We start from the raw sequence: 18,072 nt of genomic DNA on the forward strand, positions 1-18,072 counted from the left end.
TGGAACGGTGTTTGCATGTCACGAATAGGCTTGAGAACGGGCCAACAGATCTACACCATTCTTTCAGTATTTCATTCGTGCAGGGCTCTGACGTGTTCGTACGAAATAATAATTGGGAAAATCGGCTGGGAACGCACCGAAAACGAGAAAGTTTGGAATTGCATTTTGCGGGGAATTTTTCTTCAGAGCTGAATGTCAAAAAACACAGTACGACCTTTGCCGGAACAGCTAGTAAAAAATAAAAACAATGTCTTTTAGAATTATTGATGGCATTAAAAAATCCTAGAATGATATGATAAATAATATTTGATTTTTCTGGAAGTTATCTAGAAGAATTTATGGAGTGTGTTAATTGCTTCCTGAAACTTTTGTTGTCTGTAAATAGTTGCTGATGAAAAACTAATTCAATATTTACTTCAGCATATATCCTAAAATACCCCAGAAATTGGGGTCGTCATGTTTAAATCATATTTTAACTAAAAACTGCTTTAAAACTTCTGCAAATATAAAGATCAAAAAATAAGTAATTTGTAAAATAAGAAATTGAAACGCATTTTAAAATTGTTCTGAGATTTGAATTACTGGCTTGGATTTTCAAAACACATTCTATTTCAGTTTCCAAAAGTCTTCAATAGTCTTCACATAGTTTGAAATGTCTTTAATGTATCTTCACAAAAATAAATGTCTTCACAGAAGTTCAAATGGCTTGAAATTGAAGACATGTCTTCACACCTGGCATCCCTGAGAGCCGAATGAAAATTTCAGGATTTGTTTTCCTATATAAGCTATGATATCTGGCTGAGTTCTCAGATTTGTTCAATAGGGGGAGTAGGATAAAACGAACCTTACCTTCGAACGTGCATACTGACTTCAATGAATGTCATCACATTTATATAGAAGACAGTTTTCCTTCGTTTTCACTTAATTTATTCACTTCGTCACGTGTGTGTTTGTTTTTGTTTTGTTTCAATACCGTTCCACTTTTTTCTTGTGTGTCTTAACTGACTAACGATTCGCATTAACCGCTTTCGCTATTGCATCCGCTATCTGGTTCGATCGATTGATAAGATCTCACTCGCTCCTTTAGCTTCCTTCCTTCCTTTCTATGATCCAGTGTGTATCGTTTTATGGTTTTGCAAGGTTTTTTTTTTATTATTTTCTTTTCTATTTCTGTAGTAGGTTGCTTTTTGTATGACTGGAGAGACAGTTTTGGCTCCGCGAATGTAACATCGAAACAAGTGCCAACAATGATGACTGAATGTGCGTTGTTCAGCTTATGTGTCGAGATATATGAGAATTGGAGGTGATGGTTGTGTAAATTAGTGTTTTGGTCAAGTGCAGAAGAACAATTTTTATGATTTGTTTTTTTTCTTATTAAAATCGTGAACTCGAAAAAACGTTGGTGTGAAATGGATTTGATGGACATTACACGGTCTTTTTTATAATTAAATGATGATGCGGCCAAAGTGGTTCGACAGGATATTTCACTAACAATGGGTATTCAGATGTGTCACTAACTGGATTCAGATTGTTCTCTGTGGGCGTAAGTAAATTGTTCACCTTTTGTCAGTTACTTTTATTTTGGTTTTGTTGCTGTAGCGTATAAAAATACATATAATCTCTTTCATTGGAACTGCACATCACCTGGCTGTCGACAGTTATGGTTATTTATCGGTTTCTGATTTTGGATTGTTTGTTCTGATTTTCAGACATGTGAGTGTTATGCTGTCCGGTTGAATCTCTCATCTTCTTATATGCATAGTTTCGCGTTTCCATTCTCACTCTCGTCATTCACTTTTGATAATCTGTGCTCCCTTCGTGTTTCGGTTTTAGGATTCACGACTTTAGATCTCTTTTTTGCATTCTTTATCTTTAGGGTGTATACAACTTTTACTAGTTTACAATTGTGTTTTGGTTTGTTGATTTCTTTTTTTAGTGTCTTCCTTAATATGTTTGGTTTGTATAGATTGATTGGTTGATTTAAATTCGATATTGAAACCAAATTGAATGCAAAAGTTGTAGTTGTTTTTGGTGATAATTTGCTTAGCTGCTTTGCGGATGATATTGCTTGTGTAGTTTATTTTGGTGAGAAAGAGTTCCAACTGGCAATGAATTCTAATCTAGCACAGTCACTGTATTTAGCCTAGCTAATAAACATTTGTCGTCTTTATCATCGACATTTTCAGCCCTAAGCAGGTTTTTTTTCTTGATATATAATTGTGTATATTGTTTTTTGGAAAAGTTTAAAATTGAAGGCATATAATTCCAATTATAAATCGAAGGATGAAATTCAAAAAATCTTCAATATCTTTATTTCAAGTCTCAGATATTTTTACATACAAATTAGAAAAAAAGTGTTCGTCATTCACTTCTACAAGAAAAATCGTTATCTAAATTAACTGAATGAAAAATAGTAATAAAAGAACGCTTGCTTCTTATTCTGTAGACCTGACATAAGTTACAGACTCATAAATATGTACGAAAACATGTCATCTTTCTTCAGAAGCGAAAAGATGTTGATCCTGCAAAGTACCTCGTTTGGGCTGAAAATTTCGGTAATAAAAATAACAAACGTTTTTTTGTTTGTACCAGCCTGACGACCAAAGTGACTATTGTTTCTAATAATTCTATCAATCTGAATGTTGAAAAATTTGTTTTTTTTCCTGTAGCTATTGTGCTTATTAGTTGAACAGTAGTTTTGCTTTTGATGAGTTGAAATGTCTAATTGAACTAATTTTCAATATACCGTCCGTATTACCAATGCTTTGCATTACAATAAAAGTTTCTCCAGCAAGTTGGACACAAATAATTCTCTTTTAAAACTAAAAAAACGTGACTAATGACTAAAAGTCACCTGAATCACTAACCGGTATCCGTTTTTGTTTCTTGGCTTCTAATGCTGTAAATTGTGTGTTTTTAATAAATCAAAAGGATATCGGAAAAGGTTGATGTTTGTTTTGTCATATGCTACCGTAATCCCAAATAAAGTTCGTGAGTGCGAAGCAGAACAAAAATAATTAAAAAAAAAAAACACATCATACACTTAAGGGCTGTTTGGGTTTGTATGAAGGTGATCCTTAATATTGACTTATTTTTCCTGATCAGCCTTGATAAGTATAAGTAGCTGTGTGGTATCGGTAACGGATGGTTCAACTGGCTAAGAATAGCACTACGGGTCGCCTGTTCCAGTGGTTAGAGTCCACTAGTCAGGTGACCCCTAATTCATGGTGGTATGCGGCTTTATGTTTACCGTGCCTAGCAATGAATTTTTAGGGGGGTCTAATAAAAACCTAATCTCAAACGGAGTTTGTGCAGTACCAGGGCGTCCTCCACAGTATTTTGCCCTTACTGTGCTAACCGTAGCAATAGCGCAGTGGATATTGTGTTTCTCCGAGACAATCAGCAGTCCTTCTTTAATCTCAAAGGCTGAGTTAGAATTAAAATTTTCACCTACCGTCTTCCCCCGTTGGTTTGAACGACACCTCATGTAAACGAACGGAGTTCATTTTTAATTTGAACTTCTAGTAACCCTATAGGGGCGTCGAAAAACACAGTGCTGGTAACATTATTTGCTGTTTTGTTTTGATTCTGCGTTTCGTTTCACCCCGTTCCATGAGTAGAATGACGTTTGAACCATTTTTAGTTTGAACGATGTGCAGATTTGCGGGGATCAAATTAAAAAGTGTTCAGATTAGATGCGGTCAAACCAACGGGGGTAGGCGATATATAGATTCGCATTATATGCGATTTACACAGTGTAATGTGTACCTATATCCTCGCCTTTGGTGTTTTCCAAACAATACCGATATGATTTCTCGCGTTCAGTATCATACGGGCGTATCTACAATGATCGATTTCTCTTCATCGATTCTCTCTGTGGATTATTCCGGGAAATACGGCCAATATTCGGATGATCTCTCGGTGCGTTTCGGTGAAGGACGACTAGGACTAGCATCTAAAACAACAAAAACAACCGAAAATGTTTTGCTGGCCAATTTATTAACCAAAGAGAAAATCGATGAAGAGAAATCGATCATTGTAGATACGCCTGTATGATACTAAGCGCGAGATTTTTATTGTTGCTGTTCATTTTTGTGCTAAGATTGCAAAGAGTTTAAACTTGCCTAGTTTGAGTAGTGGCTATGGCAGTGCTTGAACAGTGAAGCATTGCGAACGAAGCGAAATTGTTTTTTCTTCAACCGGTGCTTTTTAACTCGAAGCAATAGTTATATGCCTTCATTAGCTTACATGCTTCTGAAGCAAGTGAGAGCAATAGCAATAAAGTTATGACTGAGATCGGAAAACGATAGTATAGCGGTGAACGTCGATAAATTAAGTCACGTAAAAATTGTCCATTATCAACTCCCCTCCACCTTATGTCACACTTTTTGTACGATACCTCTGAAATTTTTGCTTGGGTCGTCGCATTTTGCTGATCCCCACCTCCCCCATCAAAGCGTGACGTAATTTATGGACGTTCCCTATGTAGCTCTCGAAATCTTCCTCTTCGCCAGTGTATACGGCAATGAATATACTTACTCCCTTAGCATACGTTCTTCCGAAGTGGTGGCTGGCGCTGATAACTGATCGTATTTTTCATATTCATGCTGATTCAAGCACTGGGCTATAGTTAAGATAGCTCACACAAATGTCCCAAATGGAGGATAACATGCCTCTGGAGCCGGCCTTCTGATGTAGTGAATCAGACCTAAATCATTTGAATATGAAATAAATAGGTACTGAATCACTTGAATTTGAAATAAATAAGACTTGAAACACTTGGATAGGAAGTAAATTAGACCTGGGTCACTTGAATATGAACTGAATCGGTCTTGACTGCACACTACCACCTTTTAGCGGTGAACCAAACTGCTTAGTGCTTATCCTTATCATGTCAACGACCTTCTGATCTGAACAACTTTGCCTGATGGGTAGTACGCAGATCGCAAGAAATTTCATGGCTTATCTCGTTGCGTGGGAAATTCAGGGAAGGAATCGCTCAAGAAATAAGAAAGCGTCGCTTTATTCCAGATCCTAGTACGGAGCTGAAACGAAACGTCAAATCAAATGGGGCTTGCTGTGTTAAATTTCTTGAACATTCCGGACACGAAAAAATGATGCACTGAACGAAAATTACTTGAGCGATCCGTTTGAAATGCATACCTCGCATGAGACTTGAACTTTTTTATCTTATCGAGATCGCGAGGTATGGCGCCATTGCCAGTGTTACAAGTTGTGCGGGGAAAAAGTGAAAGATTTTAAAGTCATGTACCAAAATTCAATATACCCGACAGTTATAGTTAGCCAAAACATGACACAAATAATGACACAAGTATTTACCCCCTGAGGAAGATGCCCACCAAGCGTCGAAACGTTGGGATAACAACAAACGTCGTTAGTTATTAACCCTAAAAGGGATACCTTCATGGCCTCAGTTTTGTCACCTCGCTGAGTGTGTTCCATCAAAGACGAGCTCTGAAAGGCGCCTGGGGTCCAATGGACCCCAGGTATCCCGTTTAGGGTTAAAGATTGCGTAGCCGAAAAACTTTAAATTAACCCTACAGTCGTTCAATTATCACTTCTTGTCTTCATGATGTAACTTTACCAAAGACTTGAACTTTCTATCTTATCGATATCGCGTGATAGAGCTGGCTAAAATGCTTATTTTATATGCTTATTACCGTTACCTAGTGGCAGATTTGCGAACCAAACTGCTTGTCTTTATGCTGTCAATGGCCTTCTGAACAACTTTGCTGAAGACTGTATCTTTGCAGATGTCTTTAGTCCAAGAGGCCTACATTTGTAAGGAAACCTTGTGAATCCGGCGTAGAAATGGTAAACTCGCGTGTCATGCCTCGAGCATGTGTGCTTGTCAATCACGCAAAGTTTGCAACACTAGTCTTTGAACTAACGCCAGAAATGTATGTGCTGTTACAATTGACCTTTCTGTGGGAAATTGTCTATGGTTCGGTTTAGGTACCGCATGATGAATCATCCCCTAATAACTACCCACAGCAAAACGAGGTTGCTGAACGCTTCAACCAGATTTTGGTTGCAAAAGGTAAGTTCCATGCTAATAGATTCGAAGGTTCCGAAGAATATGTGGTCGGAAGCGGCCCTAGCTGCTACGTATGTGCTGAATGGTTGTCATATGATGGTATTAGTCGGAAGCGTAACCAAAGTCGAAAGCGAGTGTGAAACCGGACCTCAGCATGAGAAAGATTGGCGTGCATCCCGGCTTAGCAGAGGAAGATGTGGATCATGATTGATTACGCCCCGAATGGATACAGACTTTGGGAGAACGTGCCTCTGGAGCCGACCTACTGAACCTGATGGAGCTAGCTAAGTTCCCTTGGTGATCCTTATCCTATATGAGCCAGAGGGGGAAGCGTGCGATAATCCAATTCTCGCGTTTAGTTTCATACAGGCGTATCTACAATGATCGATTTCTGTTCATCGATTTTCTCTTCGGATTATTCCGGGAAATACGACCAATAGTCGGATGATCTATCGGTGTATTTCAATGAAGGACGACTAGGATTAAATTCTAAAACAACAAAAACATCCAAAATTGATTTGCCGGCCAAGTTATTAACCAAAGAGAAAATCGATGAAGAAAAATCGATCATTGTAGATACACCCGTATGATACTGAGCGCGAGAATTGAAGAAGCTCCTCGTGAAGTAGCTGCTGACGACCCGATGAAGTAGCTTTGAAGTAGCTGCTAACGAAATCGATGTTGAAGATATTTTTGAAGAGCTGGTAGAGGTAGAGGAAGTAACCCCTGGGCCCCTAGAGGAAGTAACCCCTGGGGCGCTTCCTTTCGCAACAGAGCAATGACGTCTGTCCAAAGTCAACCACTAGGCGCAGCATACGGGAGCGCAGGCTCTCAAGTAAGTAATTACCCAAGTAACATACCACACATGTCACACACAGAAGAGTCACGGCGGCACAGGTTTTTGTTGCACAGAAGTTACTGTGACTGTGACAAGTGTGTTACTTGGGAAGATTTTCTAACCGGATTCAACGCAAACTCTGCTGTAGGACTTTACGATAGTTCAGATCCACCTCAATGCTACAATGAGATCGAGAACCGTGACGACCGGGACCATTGGCTGGCGGCGGTGCGTGATGACTGGTGAGCTGCAACTAATCGAATGTAACCAGGTATGGCGGCTAGTGAGATGTCCTGCAGGATTGAAACCGTTACAACCGAAGTGAGTACTCTGCCGTAAAGAAGATTATGACGGAAACCATGTGAGACACAAGGCTAGATTAACCGTTATGTGGCCGGCAAACTTTTTGCTTTTTTCTACACCGTGTATTTTAAATGGGTGCTGGGTACCCGGGTACCCTGCCGGCCACATAAGGGTTAAAATGATTCCTCCAGAAGCCCGGGCTTGATTATCATGAAACCTATGCCTCGGTAGCCAAGCTGACGACGATTCGAGTGGCTTTAGCTGTTGCGTTGCAGAGAGGAGTGTTCATATACCAGATGGAACAGTGTGCAAGCTACAGAAGTCGCTATAGGGTTTGAAGCAGGTTCCCAAGTACTGGAACGAGAAGTTGAGATCACAGCATGACTATTGCTTGTACACCCGCGTCGACGAGAGGGAAACGATAGTCATATATGTACGTCGACAACTTACTGACCATGGAAACACGAATCAAGACGATTGAAGCTGTGTAGAAGAAGATGTCCCAGTATTTCAAGATGACGGATTGCGGTATGCTCCAACACTTCCTTGGAATGAAAATCGCCTATGACCAGGAGTTGGCCAATATGAACAGTTCACTTTTGAGAAGCAAGCATCGCAAGCATAGACAAGATTCTGAAGAAGTTTGAAATGCAAGATTGCAACCAAACAAATACGCCGATGAGAAAGGGCTGCAGATCGTCTACAGTGAAGGAGAAACCATAGAAGAGCCATGCCGTGGAATTTTAGGCCAATCATTTGTTTCCCACTTGGATATCTGTGACGATACCAGCAGCATCCTGGGCAGTTCAACTGTACGGGAGCACGGTGTCGTGTCAAGCAAGAAGCATAGGTCAGTGGCTACCTCATCCGGTGATGCTAAATACATAGCCTTAATCGCGGGCGTGGCAGTAGCGATTTGTCTATTCAAACTCTTAGCTTACCTTGGCGTGAAGATTGCAAAACCTGTGACGATCTATGATGACAACCGTGGCTGCAACGGGATGGCGCAAAATCTCTAGTGCAAATGGGCCAATCATATCGATATCAAGCACCACTTTTTTCGTGAACACATCGCATCTTGGTGGAACCTATTCGAACAGATGATCTGTTAACAGACATTTTTGCAAAAGCATTCGACACCGAAGATTCGAACATCTACGCCGGAACATTGAACTCGACGATAGAGATGGGGTAAAGAAGTAGGTCGTGGAAAGCTGACGGGCGCCCGTGGAGAAAATTTTCACCCCATTCTACATTAACCTCTCCTACTGTTCACATGTCAATCCTAATAAATAGTTACTTGCCGGGGCCCGTTGCGTAGTGGCTACACGTTCACTTCATAAGTGGATGGTCATGGGTTCGATCCCAGCCCCGTCACTTGCAATTTTTCGTCAGTTGCTATTCCCCCTGAGAGCAGCTGACACTTGACCCTCTCCCGAGGGTCTATCGGACCCGGAAACTTGGATATCGGCTAACGGCAACTCATAATGGACCCCCAATCGGACTGGAAAAGGAACAAGAGCCACACATCAACATCCTTGTGCTCATCATTCTACTCATGGACAGAGTAGAAAAGTGACAAGAAGCGCAACGGCAACCAGTTTGATATAGTACAATTAGAATAGAATACATTTAGGAGCTGTACAAAGTGTAAGTACAGCTTCCAATTGGGGACTACGAAGGTGATGATTTTGTTTGCGGTTTTATGTGAGAAAGTGAAGGAGGGAAGATTTTTTGCTTTTTTTTTCACTCATACTCCCATAAGAAACCCCGTAAGAAGGAAGAGTGTTTCCCGGCTCATCAACCTTCGTAGTCCCCAATTGGAATTGCTCACGCAGTGCCCTAGTGGTCAAAAGAGCTGTAAATTAGTGATTTAAGAATAAAAAAAAAGAGATACTTGTTTACTGTTCAAGTCAGTGTTATCCATTCAGCCCATCCGCCCCAGTCCTTCATAGTAGAATACTTTTGAATAAGTTTCTGTCCTCTGCGCTCTGTGAAGACCACAAGGGAAACTCATTGTTGGTGGACTTCTGATCTGGCGAAACTCAGGAAACAATGTAGAAAGAGTTGGAACAGACGACGTTCGGCTGGATCGATGACTTTTAGGTCGGCTCACAAGGCCTATCAGAAAGCTCTTCGGTCTACTGAACGATCCGGCTGGAAAACCTTTGTACAAATGTTTCCAGCTTGAGTAAAGTCAGTCGGTTTAACGAAATCCTTGCGAAACCTAAGGATTACCGAGTGAACGAGCTTCAGTTGCACTTTTTCTGATGAGGAAGTTCTAAAATGCTTAACCCTCCAGCGCGCGCGCTGTTGTAAAAAGTACCACAGCACCAAAAAAACCTCGCTCGTTGTATTCAACGTGCGCGTGGTGCAGTTTTGGTTGCTTGATGACGCGCGTCCTGGAAGGTTAATTAGCACCCGGATGTGTGGATATTACATCTTCGGATGGACCTGCTACCTTTTCTTGTAAGTCATGACTCTGGTTTCGGATCTTAGTATCGTAATTACTATTAGTACTATTGGAGCAGATGAGATACTATTTTGCATTGTAGATCATCACATCCGCGATGTTCATCTGGTCAACGTGCCTCTTCATGTGAACCAATATGCCTACCAATCTGGTAAGTCCACTGACTCTCTTACACAAGGATGTTTACGATGTCGAGAAAGCATCCACTCTGCTGCTTTCTACAGTGGACCCAACCTTCTGAAGGTAAATGTAGTTTTGATCCATGCTTTTTCGTTTCAGGTTAAAATTTAAATAGAGAATTTGATCCCAATCACTAGATTATCAACTGGATAATAGCGCTTTTTGTTCTATGCATGAACCCATCTTAAGGGATGATAATTATATGACGAGAAAAATATGAATTTGTTGTGTACAATGTGATCAACTTTCACTTTATTCTTCGTGTTTATGAAATCGTGATTAGTAGCATATGACAAAACAAACGTATTTTGTTACAGAAAAAAAGAAAAGTAAATAACCCGTGCTTGAATTCTATGCTTTGCTCTGGTTTCATCTGTTTGTCATTCCTTTTTCGTGATCCGCTTGAGTATATTTTCTTTGCTCTAATGATTAGTCTCTACAGAACAGAGTTTTCTTTTTTATATTAAATTCAATTAGCTGCTAGTAAGGAACTAAAACAAAGCTTCACTTTTCACAAGATGCTTCTATAGTTGCGCAGTATGTATGCATGTATATACTCGCGTGTGTTTGTGTGTGTGTGTGTTTTCTCTTATATCTAGTTATAATCACACACACCAGCTATTTACATTGTCAACATTGAGTGAAGTGTCGCAGAAACTGTTTCTGCTCACTTCCCCGTTTCACTTACTGTGAACTGCAATTTATTGCTATAGATGATTGTTTTCAACTACTATTTTCTTAGTGTACTAACAACACTACACTGAAAGACGGCTTGCGGTTGAAATTACTATTCTGAGGGTCAATTTAAATACACAACGCCACTAAATTTGTGCAGACTGATTTTCGTTTCATTTCAAACAGATTAATGTTTTCAATTTTACCATGGACTCGATTTACAATTAAAAAAAGTTTCTGTTGGCAACCGGATTCGAAACCAGAACCTTGGGATCACCTGGCTCGCACGCTACCACTCGGCTATCGAACCGGTTGATATGAGAGGAAACAAAACGATCTCAAGAAGCTTTTATGACTCGATGATCACGTTTTACCATGGTAAATTTAAAAACATTTTTATGTTGGTCATTACCACAAGCCGTCTTCCAGTGTAGCACTCTCACCACTTGCTCATCGCCTGACACTACCGCTACCTACGATAGAAAATAAATTAGAATCTCCAAAGAGTCACGCAGCTCTCGCATCATCTCATCTCCCTAGCAGTCTCTGTCGTTTCTGATGGCCGCTAAGCGACACCTTACTACTGTTACTCTATACACGTGTGTTCAATTTATAGTTGTAATGTATATTGCATAATGATGGAGGGGCACGGGGACGCTGCGCTGCCTTCTAACCCCCTCCGCCGCTTTTGCTCACGAACTCGTGCAGGATGTCGCACGCCATCTCGATGTTGTTCCGCGAAATCCCCAGGGCCGTGATGACGTTCTCCTTGGAGTAGCCCTCCTGCATCAGCCGGGCGATGTACTCCAGGTTGATGTTCTCGTAGGGCACGTTCGTGTTGTTGTTGTTGGCTGCGGCAGCGCCGTGCGCACTGCCGGACGCAGCCATAGCCGCAGCCACGGCGCTGCTGCTCAGGTGATTGTTGTTGCTCGTTGTGCTGGACCCGTTGCAATCCGTCGCGGAGGTTGCCGAAGAGGTGAGGTTCACGTTCTCGTAGAGGAGCGGGTTGGTGCTGCCGGATTTGCTGGCGGCTGCGGCGAGGGCTGCTGACAGCTGGGAGGTGGTGATCGACTTGGATGGCGGCTGAGGAGTAACCTTGGCGCTGATGGTGGCGTTGTTTGCCGGGAGCGATTGGTGTCGCTGGTGCTGTGGGTTTGTGCCTTGGGTGCAGGACTGGGGTTGCTGTTGTTGCTGCTGGTGTCTTGGCTGAGGCTGCGGTTGTTTCGGAGTGTGATGAGGCTGCGGGTGGATGGGCTGCGCTGGTTGATAGATGGTTACCTCATTGGATAGGATGCCGTTGATGTTGGTGCTGATGGAGGTCGGTTTGAATTGGTACACGTTGCTGGTACTTGTGAGGACAAGGTTATGATCGTTTTTGTCATCCACCTTGAGGATGATGGGCTGGCGTGCTTCCAGTGGTCGAGTGTCGATGATTCCGACAATGGTTTCGGCGGGCCCGACGATTACTTTGTCTAGATCCTCTTGGCTAAATGGGTCTGGTTCAGGGGGTTTAGGAGGAGCAGTTGTGTTACTGCATGGGCAAGGTTCGTGGGGAGTTTGATGCTTTGGGACAGGAGGAGGATTGGCTTTGGGTACGTGGTTATCTATGCGGGTAGCACTCGAGAGGTTCTCTGAGCTGCGGCTGAGGTTAAGGCTGGTGGCAATCTGGTTGGACAGGTTGCAAAGACTAGATGCTGAATTGATTTGGTTTTGGGTATTGCGGGCTGCCAACAGTTGTGAAGAAGGACATCGAGGATTGGTTGATTTTAGTCTGCTGGAATCGGATGAAGGTGTGGAGGATAGGATACCGGGGGAGGATTTTCTCGGGGGTAGAGGAGGAGGTACCGGTTGGTATATTGACTCCATAGAACTAGATGATTGACTTTCTGAGGATAGAGCCTTGCTAAGAGCCCGGTACATTAGGTAGCTGCTTGGATTGGTTCCACTAGGTGTCGCCACAGATGAGCTTGCCGGTGCACTTAGTCGGTTTTGTTGCAGTTGCTGCGAGTGTGTGCTGACCGACGGAGCGACGTTGGTTTGTGTCTGTGGTAGGAGAGACGAAGATGAGGACTTGTTACATTTGACAAGGTTATGACTGGGGGTCCCGCTAGATCCACTGCTACCACCACCACCAGCTGTGCACATATTACTACAGTGACTGTTATTGTTCAATGAAATGTTGGTGTGCGTGACAAGATTTCCGTTGACCGTGTGTGTGGCGGTAGCGGCCATAGGTGGTGCGGATGCAGCTGCAGCAGCAGCCACCGCTGCTGGCGTCGTCACTAGTGCTGCCATCTGTTGTCCAATAGTGGCACTTCCGCTACTGCCACCACTACAACTACCAGCGCTGGCAGATGAACTGGATGAGGTTGACGCATAACTGCAACTGCTCGACTGGGACTGAAGGGAGGGGCCGCCTGCATAAATATCGTTACTAGTTAGCACCGGTGCGGTGGGATTTGGTTGACGTCGGGGCAAACGCGGTGAAGAGTGCGGACTTTGCTTTTCATTGCGTGCCAGTGTCATACTATTGCTCAGCGCGTGGAGTGACGAGGTGGCTATATTGAAATCGTCCTACAGGTGTGCAGTTATTGCAAATGGAAAGAGAAAAAGAAGAATACATTTTTACAATGGTGTCACTGATTTACGATATGGATGCATATATTTTCAGATTATCTACCTTCAGGCGAGCGAAACAAAGTCAGGCATGCTGGAACAAAACCGTAAAAAAAAAACGAACAAATGAAAATGACCACACTAACATCACAAGCAAAATAATAACTGGACGTCAAACAAAAAACGTGGAATAAACTGAATGGCGAAGCTGGATCGATCCAATCGGCACACGAATCTCATAAATCATGCAGAATGATTGTTTTTTTTTACCAGGTTAGCAGTGTACTGTATGAACTGTTGGTTTTCCCAGCTTCATTTAAACAACTTTAATATTTGAAATACTGGATTCAAATACATAAGTGCACATTTAAATACCAATTGACGTGGAAATAATCAATTACCAACTAGCTCGTCATTGCTATTAACGTTACGGCAATTTTTTATGCAGACATAGCTACACAAACATCAGAAGGCCGGCTCCAGAGGCACGTTATCCTCCATTTGGGACATTTGTGCCATCAATTCTTTTTACGGGGTTTTCAATCAACAACTTGAATTTTGACAATAAAAGACTGAAACCCACCAATTGGAATGGTCGTTGCGTCCTTTTCACAAGTTGGCCTCGATCATCTTTTTTCTAGTTGCGTTTCAATACTGTTGCTGCTGTGCATGATGATATCCCCCATAATCCTGCCCGGTTATCCTCTCAATAGTAGCTCTAGATGAGTCCTGATTTGATTGACTACAAACGCCCGGCTAGAGGAGGTATGACGCTGAAGCCATTCAATTGCGTTGCGATGCGCTGGTGCAAAGAAAGCACTAATTTGCATATATTCATTCGGTGTCATTGAAAATTTATCCAACGGAAAATCACTCTGCTTTATGATGCTCGTTACCAACCACCATGCGAGAGGGTGGCAACGAGTTTGGTGTTTGCAGAAGTGGGTAACACCCCGTCCTACTTCATAAATATTGATTTGTCTAGAAACACAAGAGCTGATTGAATATTGTAATCAGCTCACTTGACGATGCGATGGGTGAGAATTTTGAGCGTGGTTCTGGTGGCGCACAAGAGATGATTGGTAATGTTCTTGTCCAATAAACACTGAATAATATGTTTTGGTGAGAGAACTTTCTCGGAATTTCGAGAAAACTAACAATAACGTTATGGATTTTATGCATGTTATTCTTTCTGCCATTTGGTGGTAGATACTTTCAGGCATTGAACCTTGATGAAGACAAGATTCTGTTCAAAACAGAGCTGTTTTGCGAACTTTGGGAACCTTGGTGAAAGTTTTTCTGGAAACAAAAAAAGAAAGACTAATTCTCTCACATGTCGAACCTTATCTTATATTATCTTATCTTATATATCGAATCTTAAATTTTAAAGTAAAACTTTAACACTCTGCCTAATAAACCTAACTTCACATGTTATGTAATTATGTTCTTTGTTAAAATTACCCCATGATTGAATTAAAAATCCAGATTAATCCATCTAGTGGTGATAGTGCCTTTCTCGTATAATATGTACTCAGGATCTTCTCGACGTAAGTCAAACTGTTTCTGAATCCCGAGAATAAGTACTCTATTTAGAAAAGCAATAATTTTATCAAAGCCATCATTGAATTGGGAAACTTAATGAAATCATATAGTCTTGACAAACTACGAGTTATGTTCATCACATACGCAGAGCTGAAAAATATCAGACCTCTCAGTTGACTGCTTGAACACCTTCACTTGGAGGCCGATCAAACTAGGATATAACTTTTTTGCATTCACAGATCACTTTGCGGTCTTTTTCTGTAAAGCAAGTGAAAATTCGTATACTAAATCCCATTCAAATTTCAAATACCCTACAAAGCGCGAGGGTTTACAGAATCTGAAAAGGTGTGGTTTGATGAGCTCACTTTAGTTTTGTCAAGATTTTATTCACTTACATTGCATTGATTTTGTTCACTTTCGTAATTCCGGCGAAGATTCTGTAACACTAGCAGTAATCTCTAATGTAGTCTAAGTCTATTTTCTTGCTAACCGTTCATCATGTTATCAAAATGGGTTTGGTTAACTTTTACATATGGCCCAAATTTGGCCACTTACGGCGGGATACCCGGAACTGGATCCGGGTTACTGTCAGTTGTTCCAAATATGGTCTGAGACTAATTTTCTTTTCATTCGGTTATTGAAAAAGCAGCTATTTGATGTGCTGCATGCATGGGTTTGTTTCACTTTTATATTTGGTCATTTTCGGCAGGGCACCCGAATCCAATTCTGGAACACTGCCGGTTTTTTTAAATGTGGTCTAGGCTTATTTTCTTGCTAATCATTCATCAGGTTATCGAAAAAGCATCGATTCGATGTATCGCATGAATTTGAATCACTTTTACATTCAGCCAATTCCGGCGGGACATCCGGAACTGGTTCCGAAACACAACCGGTTGTCCCAAATAGGTATGGTCTGAGACTATTTTCTCACTAAACGTTCATTAGGTTTTCCAAAAAGCTGCTACTTTATGTGCCGCATGTATGAGTTTGGGGTATTTTTACATTTGCCACTTTTGGCGGGACAATCAGTTTCGGGACAGTATCGACTGTCCCATTTTTTTTATTTATGACATTTTACACTAAGAGTGCATTCGTGTCAAGTCCCTAAAATGGACTGCAACTAGTTTTTGTCAAACTGTTCACCTGGTTTCATAAAAAGCCGTGAATTAATGTGTCGCATAGATGGGTTTAGTTCATTTTTACATTCCATCAATTCCGGAGGGTCACCGGGAACCGCTTCGGAACACTGCCGGTTCAGATATGGTCTGAGACTATTTTCCTGCTTACCGTTCATTAGGTTATCAAAATGCCAGAGTATAACGAAATTCTATTTCAAATCGTCAGCCTTGCAGGAAAAGTAAAAGATCCAATCTACTGAATCTATTGTATTTTTTTCCTTCACGTTTTTAAGCTCAGGGCATGAAGCTTCCCTTAAAATTATGATCAGCTTACTGAGTTCAAAAATGCTGTGAACTTTCTTGAAGTTACATCCGAAACATATCTAAAGGCGTATCCATGTGTTCTTTTTCCATAATTTTACCACAAAAAAACTTCTACTGGACATCCTACGTAGACATAAAATGCTCTTCAGGTAGGTGTAAAATGAGCATTGTTAAAGCTTTTTGCGGACTTGCCAAAAGAAAAGTTTGTTTTTAAATTCTGAAGCGATATAAAATTGCTAATTTCTAGAAATTTCCGCCAGAAACGCAAAGATTAATATCCATTAATAACTGCGAAATTTTTAACGAATTTTGTTTATGACTTTTTGATCCTTGGATATCCTCCCGGTTGCTCTATATGGGAAATTGCTTCTTGAAGAAATCAGACATAAACCTTGAAAATATTTCATATCCACACTCCTATACATTCACCGCAGCAAACACAAAGTCCTATAAAATGTTGAATAGGATGCTAAAGTGGAGGCCATATGCGTACATGCTTCCATTTAACCCCGTGTAAAGTGTACGCATATCGCTTCCACTTTAGCATCATATTCAACATCATATGCGATCGTGTTTTGGCTGGGACAGCTCAGGAAGCACAATCTCCATAAGTGCGAAAATCTGTATAAAAGAGCGCCTTGGCATCAACTCGAGTTGGTGTCTTCAGTGCACTATTTCTGTGATCTATGCTGAATAAGTGCTCTGAAGACACCGAATTGATTTGCTGCAATCGTGTACATTTATTTACATTTTTGCACTCGTAAAATTTGTGCGATAGTCCAGTGGTGGACTAAATGCACAGTGGTAATGGTAACTACGCAGGCTGTCTACTAATAAGACAAAATAATAAATCCTGTGTTTGCTAGGCTTTTCCAGCGGGGAATTTTGAAAGTTTATAATTCAAAAGCTAGACCAAATATCTTAAAAAAAGTTCAATTATCTTAAAAAAAAAAAAAAAAATGCGCATGATTTATTATTTAAGAAATTCGAACAAATAGCCCATATGAATAAAGCTAAGTAAATACTCTTTACTCAGATCTCTGTGAAGATTCACAGAAATTTGCTCCACGGCTTCACATAGATTTAGTAAGAGTATTTACTCAACTTTATTCATATGGCTTAATAGCTGAATTCTTCCAAGAACTTTTTTACAAAATTCCTTTGAAATTAAAAGAAAAATCGCTTGATAAATATTCATAGAAGTTTCCCAGAGATCTTTCAGATCGACTGCAAGAAATTGCTTATACATATCCACCGATTTTTTTTTAAATGACATCCAAACATTTTAAAAAATCAAGAAAAAACATTAAATAGTTCAATCAGTAATTCCATAGATTACTTACACACAACTCTGATACTGAATTCGGATGTCTGTGCTCTGAACTGGAGGTGTAATTTTTTTTTATCTATATTTACGAGATTTTTAGCCCTAGGCTAGTTCATCTCGGGACCCACGCTTCACTTCCCTTCCGAAGGAAGAACCCACATTGTTGTGAAATGGTCGGGAGTGGGATTCGATCCCAGGTCCTCGGCGTGATCGTCAAGTGTTATAACCATCACACCAGATCCGCTCCACAGGGAGGTGTGATAATGCTGAGATTTTAAAATTATTCCCATGATTCTTCCTTGAATTTCTTCCGAGATTCTTCTTTGGATTCCTACCGCAATTTCTCCTTCAAATATTTTCTCTGATTTTCACAAAATTCTTTTCGCGAGTTCTTCTCTTAATCTATCAACGTTTTTTCCTGAAGGTTTTCAGGATTTTTTCTGGCTTTCTTCAGTTCTCCCAAGTTTTCAGTCAGATGTTTTTTACGTGTACGCTCCCATAATGGTTGTTCTGAGATTTTTTCGGTTTTCTTTCGGGATTTCTGAGAGTTATTTCTGGGATTTTTACCATAGTTCCTTCCAGAATTTCTGCAGGAGTTTTTTTTTCTACAGGGTTTCT

At 40.9% G+C, this 18,072-nt stretch overlaps 1 protein-coding gene across 2 annotated transcripts in view; it reads right to left on the reverse strand.

The window, feature by feature from the left end:
* Positions 1–904: 904 nt before the first annotated feature.
* The window catches only part of LOC109409987 (E3 ubiquitin-protein ligase CBL-B-B), a 298,628-nt gene continuing 281,460 nt past the window's right edge, over positions 905–18,072 (reverse strand). Inside the window, exon 8 of one of the 2 annotated variants that reach the window (XM_062853829.1) lies at positions 905–12,570. In XM_062853829.1, the coding sequence (XP_062709813.1) occupies positions 11,197–12,570 (1,374 nt within the window). In that variant the 3' untranslated portion in view covers positions 905–11,196. Of the gene's footprint in view, positions 13,102–18,072 lie in introns of both variants that reach the window. The other variant, XM_029869973.2, reaches the window with a different exon arrangement.

The sequence above is a fragment of the Aedes albopictus genome, chromosome 2, assembly GCF_035046485.1.
Source record: "Aedes albopictus strain Foshan chromosome 2, AalbF5, whole genome shotgun sequence".
Taxonomy (NCBI): Eukaryota; Metazoa; Arthropoda; class Insecta; order Diptera; family Culicidae; genus Aedes; species Aedes albopictus.